The sequence below is a fragment of the Excalfactoria chinensis genome, chromosome 6 (genome assembly GCF_039878825.1).
Source record: "Excalfactoria chinensis isolate bCotChi1 chromosome 6, bCotChi1.hap2, whole genome shotgun sequence".
Taxonomy (NCBI): Eukaryota; Metazoa; Chordata; class Aves; order Galliformes; family Phasianidae; genus Excalfactoria; species Excalfactoria chinensis.
Window position 1 is genome coordinate 31,495,062 of NC_092830.1, and position 21,359 is coordinate 31,516,420.

The 21,359-nt window shown below is 40.0% G+C and overlaps 1 protein-coding gene across 3 annotated transcripts in view; it reads right to left on the minus strand.

Moving 5' to 3' along the window:
- The window catches only part of GFRA1 (GDNF family receptor alpha 1), a 156,780-nt gene that overhangs the window by 34,972 nt on the left and 100,449 nt on the right, over nt 1–21,359 (minus strand). For all 3 annotated transcript variants that reach the window (XM_072340983.1, XM_072340982.1, XM_072340984.1), the window contains 2 exons: nt 20,149–20,488; nt 3,422–3,531 (listed from right to left, as the gene is read on the minus strand). In XM_072340983.1, the coding sequence (XP_072197084.1) occupies nt 3,422–3,531; nt 20,149–20,488 (450 nt within the window). The remainder of the gene's footprint in view (nt 1–3,421; nt 3,532–20,148; nt 20,489–21,359) is intronic.

The window sequence follows — 21,359 nt, forward strand, 5'->3', positions numbered from 1 at the left end:
GTGAAATGGCCTTTCAGTCACCAGGCAGCGCTGGGAACTGAACAAATCAGCATGCAAACTAATTCATACATGATGTGGGGAGACAAAGGAGAACAGGCATTAAGGACCAGCCTGAGAAAAGCAGTAATGTACACGAAAATGAACACAGTGCAACTGCCAAGTCAGAAAAAGCATCTTTTGTTTTGTTTTGGGATGTCTTTAAATTAGAATGCAATCCCATGCCTTTATCTACTTCCAACTTTTAACAAATAGCTGTGGTAATAATTGCTCAAATTGTACATGAGATGAACACATGAGTAAATACAACAGTACAAAACTTATTAAATGAAGGTGTGGAATTCAGTAAAATAGGCAAATATCATTTGCACCATTAAAATGAAAACTTGACAGTAGATAAATAAGAACAGGAATGATGTTAAATTAAAATAGAACAAGTGAAAGTATCTACCCATTACTTCTTTGCTGGTTCAGTACACTGTTTCAACCCTGTGACATGATCTGAAAAGAAGTGAAAGAAAACAAAAAGCAAGAGGATTTTGCAAATGGAAAGAAAACAGTCGGCCTCAGAAAAAGGATAAGTAGCAAACACTTAGTGAAGGGTTGAGAAAACAGAAAGGTACTGAGGAAGTTAAAAAGGTCACAGGGGAAGACTTTCTAATCATGAAGAGGTAATAAAGTAATTAAAATGGGTCAAATCAGGGGCTGAAAGAGTAAGAGATACGAAACTATGATTAGGGTTGATGAATACTGGAAAGACAGGCCATGGAGTGCGTATATACAGCACACAAACTGTACATCCAGCAAAAACAGAGTAGCTGAAAGAGCAGCTAGTAGAAAATCAGTCTGTCATTTAAACCTGGGGGCAGATGTGAACCCAAGCGGATGATACGCTTGGTTTCCTGGGGTGAATTTTCTTTTTTCCCTGCAATGTGCGTGCCTTCCCCTCCTCCTCCCTCCTCTAGCTGGCATCTTGGAAATTCTGCTGAAGGACACTAACAGATCAGAGACACCACGGTGGTTGGCAGTAAAATAGGACATGCTTGGTTTAATGTGTTCTCTGTATCAAACAGTTTTGTGACAGTCTTCAGTTTTGGGGTTGTCTCAGTTTTCTACACAAAAACAGAATTGACCTGAGCACAGCCAAGAGGTTTCTCAATTTGGGGCCAATTAAGGATGAGGAAATGGATGGTGGGTTCAGGAGCAGGGTGTGCGATTGAAGTTGCTTTGACTCACACATGACACAATAAATCAAAGTCAACAACAGGAATTTGCCCAAGATCAGTGCATGAAAAGCAGTAACTGCCAATACTGAAGTAATAAGAATGTTATCAGACCTCCTTTTGCTTGTTGGGGGCAGAAAGTATCTTAGCAAATGACTATTAGAACAGAAATCAGTTGGCCACAGTTTAAAGACAATGTACTGGATCCAGAAGCAAGCATCCAGCTCCAGCTTATTCAAACAAACTCCCCATGGAATTCCAGAGAATAATGGAGAAATGAAATGGATTTTGCTGAAAACAGGTAAAAATGCGTCAGAAAATGAATGCCAAAGTAGACCTTGAAGTCAGCAGTTAGAGCAGCACTCAACTGATGCTGGAGCACAGACAGGTCCAGATGGTTTAACTAGGCTGCAAGCAAAGCACTGAATTTCAAACATGGCTATCTTCAGTCTTATTTTACATTTAATAATTCTCATCATTTTTCCTTCATATGCTGTAATTCTTTAAAAGTATAAAAATAGATAGGAGAAATTGTGTACCTCAGATACCCTGTTACAGATTTGATAGTTTTCATATAATTTATCCCAGTTTTATATCAGCTTGGTATCATAAGCAGGACTTTACTGCCTCAGTATGTGCTTTGGTAATTTTGGTTCATCAGAATTACTTTCAAGAAGTAAAAACTTATTCTAACAGCCAGTTCCCATCGTTTTGCTGGTATCCAGAAAATAAAGGAAAAAGAAAAAGTTTATTTTTCCCTTTGAAAATCAGCTCTCCTTTTGATTTCAGTTCCTCCTCGGGGATCCATTCCACATTTTTGCTGTTTGACATTGTTTTGCAGCACAGTCATCAACAGTAACACAAAAACACCTCACTGCATGAACTGGGCCATCTTTGAGCTTAAGCTGAAATATGGATCCAACAAAACTGTCAGCAAGATTCAGTAGGTCCAGCAAGAACTTCTTGGCAGCTCTTACCCAGAAGTATCTATTAGTAACAGTTACTCTTTGCCAGCAGCTAGATTTCTTAATCTCAATGACTAGATCGGATTTCAAGGCTATTCAATCCTATCTTCTAGAGTCAAATGACATTCTGTCATAACTGTTCATATGCTATAGCCTTTGCATATTGTCTTTATCTCTTAAGACACACAGGCATGTCCTCCAAAATTATGGTGTTTTATTTTACCAGCTGCCCCGTGGTCTTACCTCACTTGCTCAATGCTAGAGTTTTAGGAAGGGTAACACATCAGTGAACATCGCTTTCAGTCATTTTTTCAGCAACATCCAACTTACTTCAGAGTGTTTCTTTTTATTTCAGATATTATCTCAAAAGAGATTTATTTAACAGTGGAATCTGCTTCAGGGCCTCAGCTGGGACCTTCACGCCCAACAGAAGTGGCTATTACCGCATTGCAGCAGGTGCAGGCTGTAAGCTTAAAAGAATCGAATCTGGTGCCCTTTTAGAAATCTGTTTGTTTCAGAGTTTTGACATTCACTTATTCTTTATTGCCCAACCATGGTATTTCTGTAAGTTCACCTTCCCAAGACAACCCCTTACTTTCAGGAATCAAATACTGTATCCAGGGTATGCAATCTGACTCACATATCAGCATCCTGTTGCCAGTTGGGAAATTGACAGTAAGCAGACGGGATAATGTTGGGGAAGGAGAGGTGTTTGGAAGATAAATTGGGTCACAATTCCTCTCCAGTGAGTAGCGCCTCGGAAAACCCTTAGAGCACAGAGAAGGAGATTGTGGAAATAATAGCAGCTGCCAGTGAAAGAAGGCTGGGTTGGTCTATTATCACATTCCTCAAATGTCCAAATGTCTTGTTTCTAAAGACTAAGAGGTATTTTACCCAATCTTTGTGGTGAGAGCTGCAAAAACAACCAAGCTCTAGTTTTACTTGTTCTTTTTAGCTTCTTACTTGATGGTCCTGCCCAAATTCAACCTCCACTTTACTTTATAACCGTAATTTATATTTGTTTATATCAAACTCAAGCACATTCTATATTCAGCTTCCTTGGAATGTACAAATTTACCCCAGGGATCCCTGGAAGGTAAAACAAGGCCAACACATTTAGTTGAGAATTTTGCCTAGAATCAACAGTACTACATTTTAACTTCGTGAGGGTCTTCAAAATATCCTCTGGGTAGATTTTTAGATGAAGCAAGCCCCCACCGCCCCCTGTGCTCTTACCAATAAGCCCCGAGTAAGCGAGGAGGCAGTCAGCGTAGTTCTCTTTCAGACAGCTACTAACAGAGCGTGACTCAGGCTGGCAGTTTGTGAAAAAATCTGCAAGGCGAGATCTGTAACACGAAGAAAAAGCATTTCTTTAAAAATCAGGCCTGCAGGCATTCTTACCTTTTACAGTCTTTTCATTTCTCGATGGCACTTTGTATTATTTTTTTTTTTAACTTAAATATACATTGGACACATTTCAATTGATGAGGGTCTTTTACCAGAATCCATTTCTGAAGCCAGAATAAGAAGTCTTAAGAAAACAGCAAAAGGAGACAAAATGACAGGGAAATGCATGCCCTTTACTAAGAGAAATACTCTGCATTTTCATGCCAAAAAAGAAAAAAAGAGACATTTTACCGTGAGTGGTCATTTTGCCTGGACCTTAACTCTGGAATCCGTTATTGTGTAGGAACAGAACACACTTTCTGCTGGTTTTCTGATTACACAAAACTGTATGATCGTGCTTCCAGAGCCCTTTTACTCCATTACCTGAGGCAGAACCTGCTTTAGCACTGCTCTGAGTTTCCAGGGAATGGGTTTACCCCTGCTCTGCACTGGCCTGGAGAACCAGCTGGCTGAATTGGTGTTGCAGGCAGATCCAGATGGCATGATCTGCACAGCCCCCTGGAGCAATGGTACTGAGAATCTATTTGTTCTTGTAAAATGTGCATTTATCCAAAGTCTACAGCACTCAGCCCTGGGCTCAGAACAAGAGAATGTGTGCTCTGCATTCAGTTCTGCTTCAGCATTATCTGTTACCTTTATTTACCTCAGTTACCCCACTTCCAAGAGGGAGAGAGCAATGCTTACATATGGAAAGTGCTTCAAGACAGGAGCTGAAACTACATTGCAATTAACAAGTTATTACAACTTTGAAAATCAACAGAAGAGTTCCTAATGGCCAGGAACAGTTCTGTTAAGTTGTACTTTGAAAGCCACGCAACACTCCCATCCAGGCCTGTAAAATTTGAGCGGCTTCACTGAGCTAGGGCAAGGTGTACAACCTACAGTCTCTCTTCTGCCCATTGCAATTTGCTCTCCTCAAAATCACAGAATCATAGAATCACAAGGTTGGAAAGAACCTACAAGATCATCTGGTCCAACCATCCTCCCATAACCACTGCTGCCACAAACCACTAAACCATATCTTGTAGCTATCTTGTAGCTCCTCATCCAGAGCACCCCAGCTGTGCTGGTGCTTTCAGTTAGACCTCAAAGCCTCTTAAAGCAGTGACTTCTCTTTGTTTATGAAGTCATTTAGACTTTTGACTCCACAAACAAAATGATTTCACCTCCTTGCTTTGATTTTTTCCTCCATGAAAAAGGATGAAAGCATTCTCTTGCTTAAAACAACTCAGAGTGATGCTTCAGGATAAGGTGTTTAATCTTTTCAAAGCCCTTCAAAATCAGGATAGTATCACAAATGTATTTGCAGCTCTGCTCCAGCATTATGTAGATCTGTAATAACAATGGTCTTTTTCAGTATTGCAGCAAAAACACAGAAGTTAGCAGAAACAAGTGATTTGCACAGATTCACTGTATTTCTTGACATGCTCTAGAGACTAATTATCTTAGTTTGCTTTATTGTTTTACCTATCTCAGGATGGGAAGGGATGTACATCACTAATTGGCCTGAAAATAGTGATGGGCAAACTTCAAAAGGTTCATAGGCTTAATTTGAGAAGCATCCTATAAATAGACATTATGCAAACTGTTCCTGAACTCATCTGTGCTGTTCTCATGACCTCTTTTTAGATCCATCCCTAACTGTACCAACAGCAGAAAAAACATAGTTGCCTTCAAACCACAGTAATCTGTAAGTTTTTTACTCCATCCCTTCACTTATTTAACCACTTAACCTTGTAACAGACATCTGTACCCAGCCGCCTTTTAAAGCTTTAAGAAGTCAAGCGCTCTGCATATCCTTCAAGATGCCCTATACACATACATTCTGCATTTCCCCAAAGTCTGGTGAATATATACTGTACTTATCAGGGGACAGGCTAAGAAGAAATGGATTACAAGGGATGGGAAGAGTTAAGTAGCACCTCAAAAAGAGTTTGGACAAGAAACCCTATGTCACTGTGATGACTTTGTCTCTCAGTCAATAATTAATACAGCTGGGATCCAGTCTTCTGATCAAGTGGGAACAAAGATGGTTGATAGTTCCTAAGATTTTCATAAATTCTACTAATAGCTTCTGTTTTATGACAGCAGACAGCATATTAGATCCACCTAGTATGAAAAACCTTTGCCACAGCAGAAGGAGCAAGCCTGCTGCATGTGCAGTACTTCTGTTTTTAAATCAAAGTAGCTCATTGGATTTTAAATTCCAAAATTCATGTAACCCCACATAATTGATTCGGGAACTGAAATTACATGGTCTGCATCTTGAAAATCCTGAAAACACTTCTTGCAATCATTTCATCATTTTTAATTGTCTAGTTCTCCCCTAGATTATTAGGAGCACTGGTCCAGAGATCATTTAATAAACTCCTCTTCCCCAAATGTTTTTAAGTACTGATAAATATGGAATAACACTGGTCATTTACTACTCAGTCTGCCTAAAGGATATATTTGTTGTAGTAAACCCTGAAGGAGACAAAAAATTGCTCTGCTGATCCCTTCACACACAGTTTGATTTCTATGTTCATTTCTGAAGACTTTTTGTGGTCATAAAAGGTAATGATCTGACAATGTTGCACATTTAATATGCCAAATATAGTTCAGAAAGCTCTTGTCCAAGCATTACTGGACATTGTCACACACCTCCCCTTTGGTGAGTCATCCAAACTTCATGCTACCAAAGTACTTACTCCCTCTTGAGCTGTTACCTACACCTGATATTCAAGTGGATTCATTTCTACTGGAGATAAAGTTAAGGTCAGCAAATAAAAACAGAGACAGACATCCATCTATCATAAAGTATCGCCATCAGTGCTGATTAACACTCACTGAAAATCTAGTCTGAGATATTTCCAGGAGAGGGGCATTGATGGCAGTGCTCATCAGCAATACCAAAACAGCCTTACTGCCATTTACTCAAAGAGAGAGAAATTAGCCTAATTAGAAGTAGCAGAATCATTTATCATAAAGTGATACACACGATATAAAAAAGCATTTAGGCATGCTAATAGGGAGCATTTAGATGATAGAAGTCCTATTAAAATAAAAAAAATGCATTTTGTGTAAACTTTATGTCCTTTCTGCAGGAAGCAACTTGTGGGTAAAGAAACTAATCCCCAGATGAGCTGTTTGGTCACCTAGAAGACAAACTCAGCTGCAAGCATGTGTGCCTTCCAGTGTCCATGGTTTCACATGTGCAGTGTGTATGTATGTATCTATTTAGTAGGTGGCTGGAAAAAAAAGACAGGCAGTTTTTATACGGTGTGTACTATGTAGCAGGGCCGCATCAAAGAGGAACAATTTCTTTCTCCATGTAAGAATCACAAATCCTCTTTGCACTGAGCAGCATTAATGATTTTTCCCTTCCCTTGCGTGAAAGAAAGAACCACAACAAACTGAACAAACTGAAAAGCACCACCCAGAAATCTCCTTCCTAGGAAGAAAAAACTTCTTCTCTTTGTAGAGCAAAAAAAAAATCACCCCAAAAAACAAAACTCAAGCCACAAATTAAATGAGTTCTAACTTAGCCCTGGAAAATCTCCTCAAAGTGAACGGCAGATCTTCTGGAAAGCTTACTTGAAATAGTTTGCATACTGCTAACAAAAAATAAGAATAATCCTATTGGCAAATTCAAAGAAAATCTGCTCAAACAACAAACAGTCTTTCTGCAGAGAGAAAAAATCTCAAACCTGCTATTCTCTAGGGCTTTGTATTAGCACCAGTAAAAGCATTTGTAACAGTTAGGAATACAAAGAAAACAAAGTTAATTTGCTTTCCTTATGATGCCAGTTCTTCAAGCACTTGGTAGAGTAAATCAAAACTTTCAAATTTTGCTTACAAATAAGGTTTGTTAATAGCAGTATTGAGTCTAATCTGCATAAAAAGTTTCAGGAAATTTAATTTTATATTATGCTTGTTGCATAGGCAACACTGATGAGATTTTTACTAAATTTATTCTGAAGGTTTCACAGAAGTTCTTTGATGTTCTGAAATACGCTTTGATATTCATCAATTCTTATTCTTTAAAGCTCACCACTCAACCTCAGTGTTGGCTGCACAGAAATGCAGGTTGCAATATCTGAAAGTACAGCCTAAATGATGATGTTGCAGGCAGAATGCATCTTCAGCTGCTCATTGGCAAAGGCTGAACCATGTAAGAGAGAAATCTCTCCTAGCTTTGCCATTACAGTGGTGATCTTCAGCCTGAGAAGGATGCAGAATGACTCTGGATCTCCTGCTAACCACATTCAATTGCACAGTCATTTCCAACTTCTTTTCCTGGCTGTGAAAACAGGCAGTGAGGGCTGCTGTCCACTGCATTCATCTCAGTGACGTCGCTGAAGGCTGAACATACTACCACACCTCTTTTACATTGCTGCTTGTGTTTAAGCAACTATCTATGGTTCAACAGCAGTACCATAAAGGGTACGTAAATGCCAAAGCTGAATGACTGTAGTGACTCAGCTAATTAGTTAAAGCTGCTCTAGCGTCTAGACACCATTTGGTAGATGTAGTGCAGTCACGTAAGAGAAGTGCTGCATCGATATTCAAAGTAGAAAAGAAGTATAAATCTGACACTGAAAAATTTCAGACTAAGTCAATGAATATGTGTCACAGTGATAAATGGCACCATTATAGAAAGAAGGAAGAAAAAAAAAAGAAAAGAAAAGAAAACAAGGCAGAGCACTTGTTCTGTTTTAGTAAGGGTCAAATGCAGCATCCTGCTCCATACCTACAAATAGCACCTGTAAAGCTGAGGTGGTGCTATGTCTGTAATAGGGGCAAGAGGGCTTGGTATATGTCAAAACTAATGGGTTCTTTGTTGGAGTAGTTTTTCATTTTCTCTTTGTTTCATAAACAAACAGTGAGTGGGCAGCAAGAAAAAAAAAAATAGGCAAAGGCTACATAAAAAACTCTATCAAGCAGTGAACTGAAAAGAGCCTCAAAGCAGCTCCATCACTAGAGAGACAGCCCTCCCAGCACCCGGTGATTGAGAATTGACCGATCTTTGAAGATTTTTTTCATTAAAGGTACTGGAACTGAGTAATACTAATATATATCATAGCTCCTTAGTTATGGACACACACTACTGAGCACCTGTAACTATGAATTTTTGCAGTGTCTGGTGTCTGTGCACCCAGGGCTCTCCCCCATCTGCCTGTGGCCCAAGGCCCCATCCTGGCTCCATCCCAGCCCCTCCAGGCTGTCGGCCCCTGCTCCACTGACATTCAAGGTGCTGCCCTCCACTCCCACATCCCTTCCTGCCTGAGGCCACACTAAGCTGGGCCACCTGTGCCGTCCTTGTCCCTATCCCCAGGTGACAATGCCCAGGGCTGAGGCAATGGGCATGGTCCCTGCCCATAGGTCTGACCCTCATTATGCCCTTGCATTTGTACCTTTTTTTGAGGTTAAAAAAAGGCGTTTTGAGCATTTTTACTCCTTTTTGAAAGGTATAAAGAGTTAACATCAGAACTTTTGGCTCCAAGACCTGGATACTGAAAGCAGTTTCTCTCATATGAGCCAAACCAAATCTTTCGTAACTCTGGCAGAAACCATTGCAGGATCTTGGACACTACATATCAGCTACTAGCTGGAAGAAGCTGGCTTTTATCTGGTTTTGCTTCTGTTTTTTTTTTTGTTTTTTTTTTTCATTCTAAATGATTTGAAGCCTAAATCCCACACAAATATTTGATTCTGGATTTCATTTATCTTTGTAAATTGTGTTGTTTATCTGGAAGTAAAATGCAGACACTCCTCAATTACATAAAAGCAGCCGATTCAGGTTGTGGGATATCTGGATACAGAAGCAAAGAGCAGAGACCACACAAGATTCATTCCAAGGCTTCTCAGCACCACGAGGTGCTCACCACACAGAGCATCAGGCACCATGGACACTCCAGCAGAGCACCATGCTTCACCCCAACCGACTTTTGCACCACGACCAATGGCACCCACATCATGCAGGCCTTCTGCCTACAGGACATCCAACATCTCAGGCAATGGAGAGCTGCCTGCTATAAAGCCAGTCATGTAAAATCCTGACGTTTTCATCAATGCCAACCAATACTTTAAAATGAACCATACATTCTGATACACATACATTTCTGATTAAAAACTGCTCTGACATAAACATACAGCAGGCTCTTGTTTTATTTTCTTATCTTACACAAAGCATAATGAAGTCACACACTATTTTCCCTTAATGATGTCCTTTCCTCAAGCTATCTGCTAGGATCCCATTAGATCTTTTTACACAATGTCTGCTACAGCAAATCAGAAGACCTTACCAAAATACTAATCTCATAGTTCATCAATGTTAGTTAAAGCTTCTAAGTAACACAGGGTCATATGTTGAAGTATTTATAATTTAATATATTAGGTCTTCCTCTGGATTTAAGACTAAGCTCAAATGCAATTCTAAATACGTAAGATTTATTTGCAGTTGGGTAGAATAAATATATATATTTTTTTGCTTCTGACCTTCTGTGTAATAAAACCAATTTTGAAAAATATGGTGCAAACCCTGTGCACAAGGTAATGCAATAAAGAATTAGAACAGTGATTTTCTGATGCAGTGACACAAAACAGAATTTTCTCTTTCTGTTTGCAAAAAAAAAAATTACCTCAGACCACATTTTAGAGGCCTGTTTGAGAGAACATCTGGAAAGCATTCCACAGGAAATCAAACCTATATTAAATATGTTTTGTGGGGCTCTGTTTCCTTGCATCGACTTTAAGCATGCATAATGTGTTTCTGTCTTCTCAGCTGCAAAGAAAACACTTCCCTGAGCATCTTCTACAAAATGATAGGCTGAACTGTCAGACCATGATTTCTATCAGGGGACAGAAGATGGTAAGATTTCTATGTAGTTTATCTGTAACAAAGCTCTCCAATAACATGAACAAATCCCCTAGCTACTTTCAGAGTACTGAGAGTTTGTATATTTCCATTTTATTTCATTTCCTTTATTCTGTTTAATTTTAAGTTTCTAAATATAAACGGCTGTCATGTTTAAAGACATCCAAGCCTCAGAGTCTCTTGATAGAATGTTTTTCAGGAAAGAACTAGTCCGCTATGGAGCTGCTCTCACTTCATTAGCTGGGCAGACAGGAGTGTCTTTCAATTACAGATTGAAAACCTAAGAAAACCACTGTCACACTCAAAAAGCAAGCCAAAGAAATGAATGCCATTGCAAGTTTTAGAGTGTGCCACTGGATGCTGAGGTGTTTATTAAAAGCTATAGCAAGAGTGCACACCAAAAGAATATGGTTCCAAGTACCTGAGAAACATATCCATTACAATAATATTCTCTGTAACCACATAAATAAACTGTAATAAAGAATGGCTTTCCATAGAAGCATGTAGGTTCTCTGTTTACCAGAAAAATTCCTGTTGGCAAAAATATGACACACTGTACCATCAGGTTTCCTAAGGTTACACAGAAATTGTTTTTACATGCCAACATCCCTTAGCGGCACTGAGGGATGTGCAGTGGCAGAATATCTCAGTGCTCCCTTGCCCCCTGAGTCGCTCCTGACTAATGGAAAATGGGTGCCCAGTGCATCCTTGCACTTGATTGTGCATAATCTGAAGCCAGTGTGGCTGAAACTCACCCTGAAGCTACACTAAAAGCTGTTCTTAGCTCGGGAGTCAGACAACAAATATCAAATCGGAGGAACAGCATATAAAAGCAGATTAGAGTCTCTTTTATGAGAAGCTTTTTGGCCATGCACAAAACAGCCCCATCAAATGGAAAATCCCCAAGTTTTGGCACAAGTAAACCAGTATGGCATTTATCTTATTCAACATGTTTCACTTGCTTTTAGAAGAGATATATGGATGTTAAATGCTAGAAAGAAAATCACTGATTTACAGAATGAAGTTGGAAAACAGTTTTTACCAGTTAAGGATGACATTGATATCCTAAGAGTTGTTCTTTTGTTTGTTTGTTTGCTTTTTGCCTCCACTGTCAAAAAACCTGAACATGGCCACTGAGGCTAAGAGAGCTGACAGCCTGTGACATATCCAGCTGCTTACAGAAGTTCCTCTGAAAGACATTTTCTGTTTTCAAGAATATTTTTCAGGGCTGCATTATGCCAGATACTGAGACATATCTCCAGCATTACACAGTGTCTAATTAGGATACAGAGCAACTGGGAGGACACCAAGTGGAGTTTGTGCTTGAAGTGGAACAAAAGAAAATGAACTGAATATTTAAATCAGTAAAGTTTTAACAGAGGTCCAAGTCAAATAGGGTTTATAATATAAAAACTTCTTGTCATGACTTATAGTAAGTGCCTGAACAAATTTACTGTAAGCACAAAACCACAAATGTTAAGGCATCTATTAATAATATCTTAGGCAAGGGTCACTGTCGCCTCACACAGAAAATCTGTATTCAACAGCAAACACACATCTGAAAACTTTCCCTGTTTCATTTGCTTTAAAGCCAGGAGATAATCAGAGTGTAGGAAAGCACTACCTTCTGTGCTGAGAAGTCTTCGCAGATATCGGTACATTTACATATGGCTTCTACTTAAGAGCAGTTAATCCACCAGTAGCACAGCAATGCTTAAAACATAATGAAAGCAACGCAATTTCTATTCAGCAAACATTAAAATGCTAAAATTTGAAAATATGCATGCTGCTGTCACTTGTTCTGTTGAGAAACAAAGTTTTATTTTTAGTTCTAGTGCTTACATTATCTTGCAGCTATTTTAATAGATGAACTGCCACTAGAAATATTCTCTCGCTGGGGCCTGATGTAGAGTGATATAAATAACCTTTACAAAGTCCAGCATAATGGAATGGTAAAATCAGTTGACATTCTTTTAATTAACACTGCCTGAAGATTTACCTACACAAAACAGGAATAGCCAAATACACCCCAGGAATAAATCCACTGAAGTCACTGGTAAATGACTGGATAGAATATCTCTGTTATTCATGTTAAACACACAGTGGCTTCTTGCCCATATTACATACATGCTTTAAGGTAAACGGGGAAGCATGTTGATTTATTAAAGTCAATGCTATTGTGTGATATGTATCTATTTTCTTTTCCTCTGCAACAGCAGGTTAGCCAAATGTGATAGAAAATATATCAAATGGGATCAAAAATGTCCTCCTCAACAGATTTAACAGATTAGCAAGTGGGAGCTACTCATGCAAACCAGTGGATGCTGGACTGCCCTCTACAAAAATCTCTCAATTAACAACTCAGTGAACCAGTTGTAGCAGTGCTCTTATTGGAACCTCATCCGGCAAAGCAATTAAGAGCTTGCTTAACCGTAAAAACATGAGTTGCTCCAAATGTAGATTCTATTAAAGTTTAATATAAAATCTAATTTTCCTGGCTTTCAGTATTTTTGACTAAACATGGGTAAAACTGTTTCATTAACGAACATCGTTTCATCTGTCCCACATGATAAAGAAACAAGAAGGCCAAATTGCCCCGGCTGTAACCCCCTCTCTGGATCATGCTTCTAATCTGTACTCTTTGATTTTTATTATATAGGCAGTTTTCCTTTCTCACTTAGAGTAAAAAAAACAGATAAAGTGATACAAAGAGATGATGGGCCATATTTAGATGATACAAATACCTCCAGCTTCTTAGAGCTATAGTATACTTGGCAGCTGTGAGTACTTTAACCCATTGAATTGTTTTTGCTAGCAAGAGACTGACATGGACGGTCACATATTGAAATATGGTCTATAAGAGTGTAATCATTTGTATTCATGTTTATTTTATAATTGTTATATGGTCACACACAGTTACTTTCTTCCCTCTTTCACTTTCATAACTCTGTAGACAAGTAATAACGAAATACAGCAACACAGTTACCTCTAATCCTTAAAAATAATCAGGAAGGAATAGCAAGACTTCACTGTCATGAGGGATACTGCCAAAGCTATACCATGCAAAACATCAGGCAGCTGAACCAAAGACCTCTGACAATGCTGAGGAATAGCTTCTGTTTCACAGATAACAGGCACAAAACAATTACACTACCTTTCCGTGGTTACTGGGTTTCAGGAATGGCTGGAGGCTCTAGCTGGCTGCAGACATGCTGCTCGAAGCGTTTCAAGCTTGCTTGCCAAGGGACCTCAGTGTGAAGATACTGTGTGGTTACTGTTTCTTAGAGCATAAAACCCCCTGTGCTTTAGGATTTCCTCCTCACTGTTAAAGCATAAAACGATGTGAAGGTTTGGTGCAGGAATACAACTGAGCTATTTTTCTAATTACGATATCCTTGTTTGCATCTTTGCTTCTTTTGGAAAAATGTCAATCGTCCAGCAAACGTTTAATCTTTAGTACCTTCCTAAGCAGAACAGAGGGGGTATAAATGACGACTGGCCAAGCACAACTTGGCATCATAGAATGAGATCTATCTACACTTTAACAGGGACAAAGCAGTCTTGGTTTGCCGGGTGTTTTGATCTTTACATTCCAAAGGGATTTATGATTATGTTTTAAGGAGGAACTGCTCGATTCCTTCTGAGGTTTGTTCAGAGGGAAGAAATCTAAAATGACCTTTGTTTACTTGATGGGGGAGGGGAGGTGAATACTATGTCTATTTCACTCTGCTAATGAAAGACATCAATGTGATGAATCACGTGAGGGAGTAGAAAGGAAGAAAATAATACAATATTTCAGGCTTTCCACTTTACTTTTCCTTGATTTGAAAGGCTTTTGCTTATTTTACAGAGACTACATATATTTTTCTCAGGCGAGCAATTCTTCCCCTACCCCAAACTCCAGTACACCCCCATATGTCTGCTGCCAAGCATACCAGCTTCTGTCCCACCTCCCCCTAGACCACATTGTCTGAATTCTCTGAAATGTGATAATTCCTCACTAATTCTTTTTTTTTTCTCTTTCATTTCTGTAACTATGGTACCTTTAGCAATACATACATATACATAAATATATACACACATATATGCATGTATAGATGCATACATATGTATATAGAAAAATGCATATGTGTATATATATTTACATATTCATGAAATATATATGTTTAAATCATTCCTCTTCAAGCTCAGGCTGGGTTCCAGATGTGAGGTAAGCTTGTAGGCATGCTGCAGTGTATGGTCTGAAAGCCAGATTTGCCCTTTCTTTCTCTCTCTCTTGGTCATGTGCAGCCAGAGGCCTTTCCTAGCCAAGCACCAATGCCATACTCAGAGAGTTTCTTGCCCACTCCCTGTATGTATGATACAGACACAGACTGCATGTCTCTAGAAATCAAAAGCATCCCCGTACTAATGTCCTCAGTAGCATTACAAAAACTACATGTTCTCCTGCTTTAGCATACCAACAGCAAACAGAAATCTCAAGGAGATGTCAGACAGCTTGGAGTGCCCAGATGATACAGAACACCCCAGAGGGACGGCAAACCCTATCCAGTTAGAACTGTACCATTGCCACTGTGTCCTCCATGACAGTGCTTGGTAAGTGCTGGAACTCCTGCATCGAGAGCAAGTTGGAAACCAAGCAGTTCTGCTCAGCAGCTGACCAACTGCCTTGTGACCAGCAGAAGCCATAGGGCTTGGGCAGGGAGGGGCAACAGTGTTTCCCTCTCATCTTCTGAATCACAGATGATCACTGGACTAATGCAGGATATTGAGGGAGGAAAAGAGCAGAGCACAGAAGAGATGTGAGGAGGGACTGTAAGCAGCTGTAATGGAGAGGGTTCAAACGTGGCAGAGAGGCAGTGAAAGTCAGATAATGACTGAAAGACCTGGGAAAAGATGAAAGGAGGCTAAGCAATGGGAAGAGGCATGAGAGTAAAGCAAGAGAGGAAGCAGGAAAAATGAAAGTGAAGTCTGAGAAAAAGAAAATTCGAAGTAAAGAGCCTATTTCTGTTCCGCCTTTTTTCTCTCCTCCACACATCCCTTGAGCGCCCTCCTCCCTGCCACCTGTTAACAATGCAACTGGAGACAACTCCCTAGTGACATGAGAGTCTGGGTTCCTCTCTCCTACAGCAGGATAAACCTTTTCATAAACTTGCCTTCAGTGTTTGACCAACCTCCCTCCCAGCAAATCTTACGCACAAGGATAGAGGGATTGCAGAGTGTTACCAGCTCCAGGAACACCCAGCGTTCACCTGCAGAGAAGCCACTTGCACAAACAGATAATGGCATGAAGCACTCATTGATTTGCACATGGCTTATGGAAAACAAGCTGAGATACAGAGGCTTCTTTTTCATGGCAAATTATCACTAAGTAAACCGAACTTTTGTTCTGGCTTTTACTGTGGACGAGTTATTTTGTGCATTGATAGAAAGGTTTGTGAACCTACATGCAAGGTTCTTCTACCTGTGCATACTGACATCTTCCAAACAGATCTGAATCGCTCTTGCACCAAAGACTGAACAGGAGGAGTGACCAGAAACTGCTGACAGCAGTAACCCCAAATGATTGTACCACAGGTGAGAATCATAGAATCATAGAATTACTCAGGTTGGAAAAGATCTTGAAGATCATCAGGTCCAACCGCAGCCTAACCAGTAGCCTATCTCTTAAAAAACAACCACGAAACAACACCACAACAACAAAATCATATCCCTGAATACCACATCCAAACGGCTCTTAAACATGTGCCAGTGAATGCTAATGGAAGCACATATAAAGATTTGGCTCTGTGAACATAGAGTGTCAAAAATAATAACTTATTTGTGGTTTTATTTGGACATTGGTCAAGAATTATTTCTTGGCTGCTACACCACCATTTTGACTGAACTCTCCTAATTTTCAGTTCTTTCAGTAAGTCACATGTCCATACTGTTATCATTCCGCTCAGCTCCTGATGAACTTCTCCAGAAGACATAGGACATAAGCAAATTCAAACCACCAGTTATTAAAGAAAAGCCAAACTGATGACTCACACTTCTGTTCCTCAAAGGAAGGAGTATTTTAAAACCCTGTCAAACGTGATACAGGCAAAAATGAAGCACGCTGTTCTGTTTTCACAACAGACCGATATTTCTAAAACATGCCAGTCAACCTTATGGGATTTAACTGGTGGCCGAAGCAACCCAAATAGGAAGTTTCTCAAGGGTTTGAGCTTTTCCAGGACAACTGGAGGAAGTTTTTAACAGTAAAACAACTTTCCTTACAAGTTTTCTTTATATTCGGTATAAAATGAATTCTAATGGCTTCTTTCTGTCTTTTCTTTTAGTTGTTTTTTCTTTCTTTTCAGTTAGAACTGACAGGTATACATGAAAGGTATGCCTGGAAAGCCTCAAATCCATTTCAGAGTCAGATATGGACTTGGATATAAGGAGAGGCAGCATAAGAATGATAATGAAAATGAAGCATTCAGTATTTTGATGAAGTTGAAAAATTAGGACTATTTATGTAAGTCAGAACTTATTTGCATATCCTGACATTTCTTGTCCCTTTTTTTCCCCCCTCAATTAAGAGTTTATATTATATAATGGATTGGTGAATGAATAGAAGAGAGACAAAAAAAAAAAAAAAAATAACTGATGTGTCGTACCATCTCAGTTAATGGTAACTGCAGTTTGGCTGAACTGCTTCCCTCATTTTAATTCTGTTTCAAAAACAGATTCACTGAGATTATGATTCAGTGACATTGTGATTCAGTGATATTTACAGTGTGCAGTTCTGGGCTCCTCAGTGCAAGAAAGACAAAACTTCTAGAGAGAATCCAGCGGAGTGCCACAAAGATGACAGGAGGCCTGGATTATCTCCCTGATGAGGAAAGGCTGAGAGACCTGGGGCTGTACAGCCTGGAGAAGACTGAGAGAGGATCTTATCTATAACTAAAGGGTGGATATTCCATATGAACATCAGGAAAAAATTCTTTACTTTGGGGTTGACAGCACTGGAACAGGCTGCACAGAGTAGCTGTGGAGTCTTCTTCTCTGGAGATATTCAGAAACAACCTGGACACTTTCCTGTGTAACCTGCTGTAGGGCACCTGCTTTAGAAGGGGGTTGGACTGGATGACCTGCAGTGGTCCATTCCAACCACTGCGATTCTGTGATTCTGTGCATCCGAAACAAAGCTCTTAGAAAGCATCCTGAACTGACTGTTGAAAAACATATTTGTATGGGCCCAACTATATTTCGTAAGTAATATAGACAGATTCAGAGCTCTCATTTCTGAATGACCAGCATTTGCAAAACAATTGTGAGAGTACTTTCAGAAATGCTTCAGAACTTGTCTCCCTTTTCATGCTTAGCATTATGAAGAAACTCTAATAGATGTAATGGCCATGCAAATAACAGTTTCTAAATGACTCAGTTTCACAGCAGTCAGAACACAGCCTCAAATTATTCTCTCATTTAGATACTCTTTCTGCTTTCAAAATGAACAGGTTATCAGAATTAGAATTATATGTCTTGCAACTACTGCTTTTAATTATTCTAAACATGCATGCAATTACTATGTAGACTGATATTTATCAGTGCCAAAACTTTCAATAGCAAGGAGGGGATGTCATCTCTACTTCCCTTTCTTTCCTCCTCTGCCCATGCTGCTGTTTTCCAGTAAATCACTGCGAACAAACCACACCACCTCCCTCTAAGTGCACAACAATTCAAAGAAAATGCCCTTCACTGCGTTTTGGATGAAATGGAATAGCTCTACTGCTGATTCCCCGTCTCCTGGACAGGAGAGAGGGAAGGCACTAACCATGCTAGCAGCTCAAACAGCCCACGAGGCACTAATAGGGGATGACTGTCAGCATCCTGCAACATTTGCTGCAGTTCAGGTAGCAGGACCAAGTGCTATTTTTCACTGACCCCGTCCCAGCCCCACAACATTTGCCTGCCCTTGAGTCCAAACATTTTAATTTGGCAGTTTAAAGAAAAGCAGCCATGGGAAGAAACTCTAAAGAAATCCATTTCCACCCCAGCATCGACTGCAACTCTGGGCAACAGGAGCAGACATTTTACCAAGCTTTTTTCTGCAGCTGGAATGGAGAAAGAACGACAGCAGGCTCATGAAGTCAGATTAAACAAAATGCTATTAAAAACTTAGCTGCTGATAAAACATTAGATTAAAGCTGACCAAAGAAAAACACAGTCATAAGAGAAGTAATGGCATTCATTTAACAAAGCAATTCCTGAGCACAGCCTGAAAAACAGGAAGAAGTGTCCCAATAAAACCCACTCCCCCATCTCATTAGTACCACAACACTGGAATTTTGGCAAGAAGCACTGCAAGGATGCTGTAACTCTGCTATTTAACAGGGCCTGTGTTAAGTAAGGCAATCTAGGTTCAACAATTTACGCAAACAAAAAGACTGATGACACAACATGGAAATGGAAAACAAGTGGTTCTGACTCCAGAACCAGCATCCAGCTTTCACAAACTGCAATAGCCATCAAGGTGTTGAATGCGCCTCACTGGACTGCAGTGAAAGCCTTGCCCCAACCTAAAGCTGCTCCAGTCTGTGTCAGCACAGAAGTGGCTCCTGCCATCCCTGAGCCACAGGGCAGGGCAGAGCACTGCTGCTTCTCCCCTGCCAGCACCTGAGGCACATGTGGTGCTCAGATCAGGGGTTTAGGATCACTGTTCATATGTGAACAACATGTAAATATTTTATCAGACACATGAAGTACTTATTCAAGACATATATGCACATATCCTCAATGCCCTTGACATTTAACAATAGCGTTTATTTCCTTACTTGCTAATTTGAAGACCTTGGTGAACTACGTACAAAAAATGCACACATTAGAAATGACTAAGATTCTTGGGCATGACTTCATAAACACGGCATTGGAACAGCATTCTTATATAAACATACACAATGCTAAGCAGGAGTAAAGCATTTCCTAAGGGCAGAGGAGGATCTGTATGCCACTGAGCAAGCACTGTGCGATATAACCTGTAGAGAAGTTGCTGACAGCAGAAGGAGCCACTTTGTCGTGCAAAGCAGTGCTCTGTGCTGAGCTCACTGAGGGAAGAGACTGGGAATCGGGTCACTGAGTCAATGACCCTCCAGTTACATCAGCCCAGCCTGTTTGCCAGAGAGGGCAGATAAAACAATTCCAAGCTTAAAATAGCAATGACAAGAAAGTGGGACATAGTCCCCTTTCCATGAAGCAAAAGCCTGCAAGGAATCTGTGTATTCTGACCAATACGCAAAGTCCTTCATGTGGCTTGCATCCACTGTTAATCAAGCTTACATGCAAGGTAACAATGACAATACATCCCTTTATAATGAATAATTCTATTTCCACCTGGCTGCTAATGGGACATAAAAATAACTTTGAGATATCATTTCATAGAGACACCTAATTAAAATGTTTCCAACAGAAATCTGTGCAAATTAAACCAGGCATTTAACGATTCTTCCATAACAAGAGGGAGTAGCTGTGAGCAGTTTTGAAGAAGGCACACGCTGTAACCAGATGCAGGCTTTTGTTACACTTAAGGATGTCAGAGACTTTTGCTGCTTTCCCCAACTCTTGCTGTCTAATGGACATTCTGACCCTCACTTCTGGCAAATACAGCAGTACCATAAAGTTCTCTCTGGCACCTCATTAATCACTCCCCTGCCATGTTCTATCTTACCTGCAGATGTAATTCTTCTTGCAGGATTCTTGTAAATTCAGGCAGTTTGGTTTCTCCCTGTCCTCATATGAACACACAGGAACAATAGTCTGCCGCCTCCTTTCTGTACAGGCTACGTCTCGACAGGAGCAGAAGAGCATCCCGTAGCTGTGCTTTGGGGGAACTTTGTCAAAAAATAGCCGGAGGGCCTTATGACACTTCCGCTTGTTACAGATTTCATTAGACGTGCTGCTGGTGCAGGGGGTTATGTAAGCAGATCTGAACCTCTTGCAGGTATCATTTAGGTTACAAGCTTTTGCTGCATCCAAGCAGTTGTTCCCCTTTGAAAGTACTGGCTCCACTAGAAAAAACAACACAACAGCAGTAAGAAATGTGACACATTCATATTGTGTTTTCATGTTTGTGTTTATTTCATCGCGTTAATGAGACCCTGATTATATATTTCATACATGCAAAAAAATTCAGTGCCTGTGACCATTCCTTATGTTTCTAAGGGCAGAATCATAGAACCATTAAGGTTGGAAAAGGCCACTAAGTTCATCTAGTCCAACCATCAAATGGTAATGGCTTAATGAGTGATCGAGAGCACGGGCACATGTTACAATCAAAGTGCCGGCATGTGAACGATGACTACACCAGGAGGCTGCACTTCATCTTCTTTGCAGCTGACATCCAGGCTGAAAACTGGGTATGTCTTGGCCTCACTTAAATGCCATTATACTGGTAAACTGGAAGGGATACATGTGGCACATTGCACAAGAACTCAGTGGGACTCTTACGTCTGGGTTTGGAAATAAGTTACTCTCCTAATTTTTTTCTTCAAAACTATAACTGATATTCAGTATCTACACCAAGAAACAGCATTTGAATGCAATTTATGAACTCTGCAAAATGTGAAAGCCACATGCCTGATACCACAGCTTCTGAGGTATATAAGCAGCTGACACAGACAGCAAGGCAAGCAGTGCAGTCCCACTATTGCAGGAGCTCTGAGACAACCCACCAAGCCTGTGAGCTCTGGGCTCTGACAAAGAGACTTTCATGAGATCTGTAGACGCCACCTGAACCCTGAGTTTTATGAAGCTGTGAGTTTTAAATCTGACACAGAATTAACAAGTCACGGTGAAAGAAACATCTTAATACCGGGATTCTCTTTCCCTTGTACACATGCATGCACATGCACACACTGTAAGTTAGAGAGAAAAAAATTA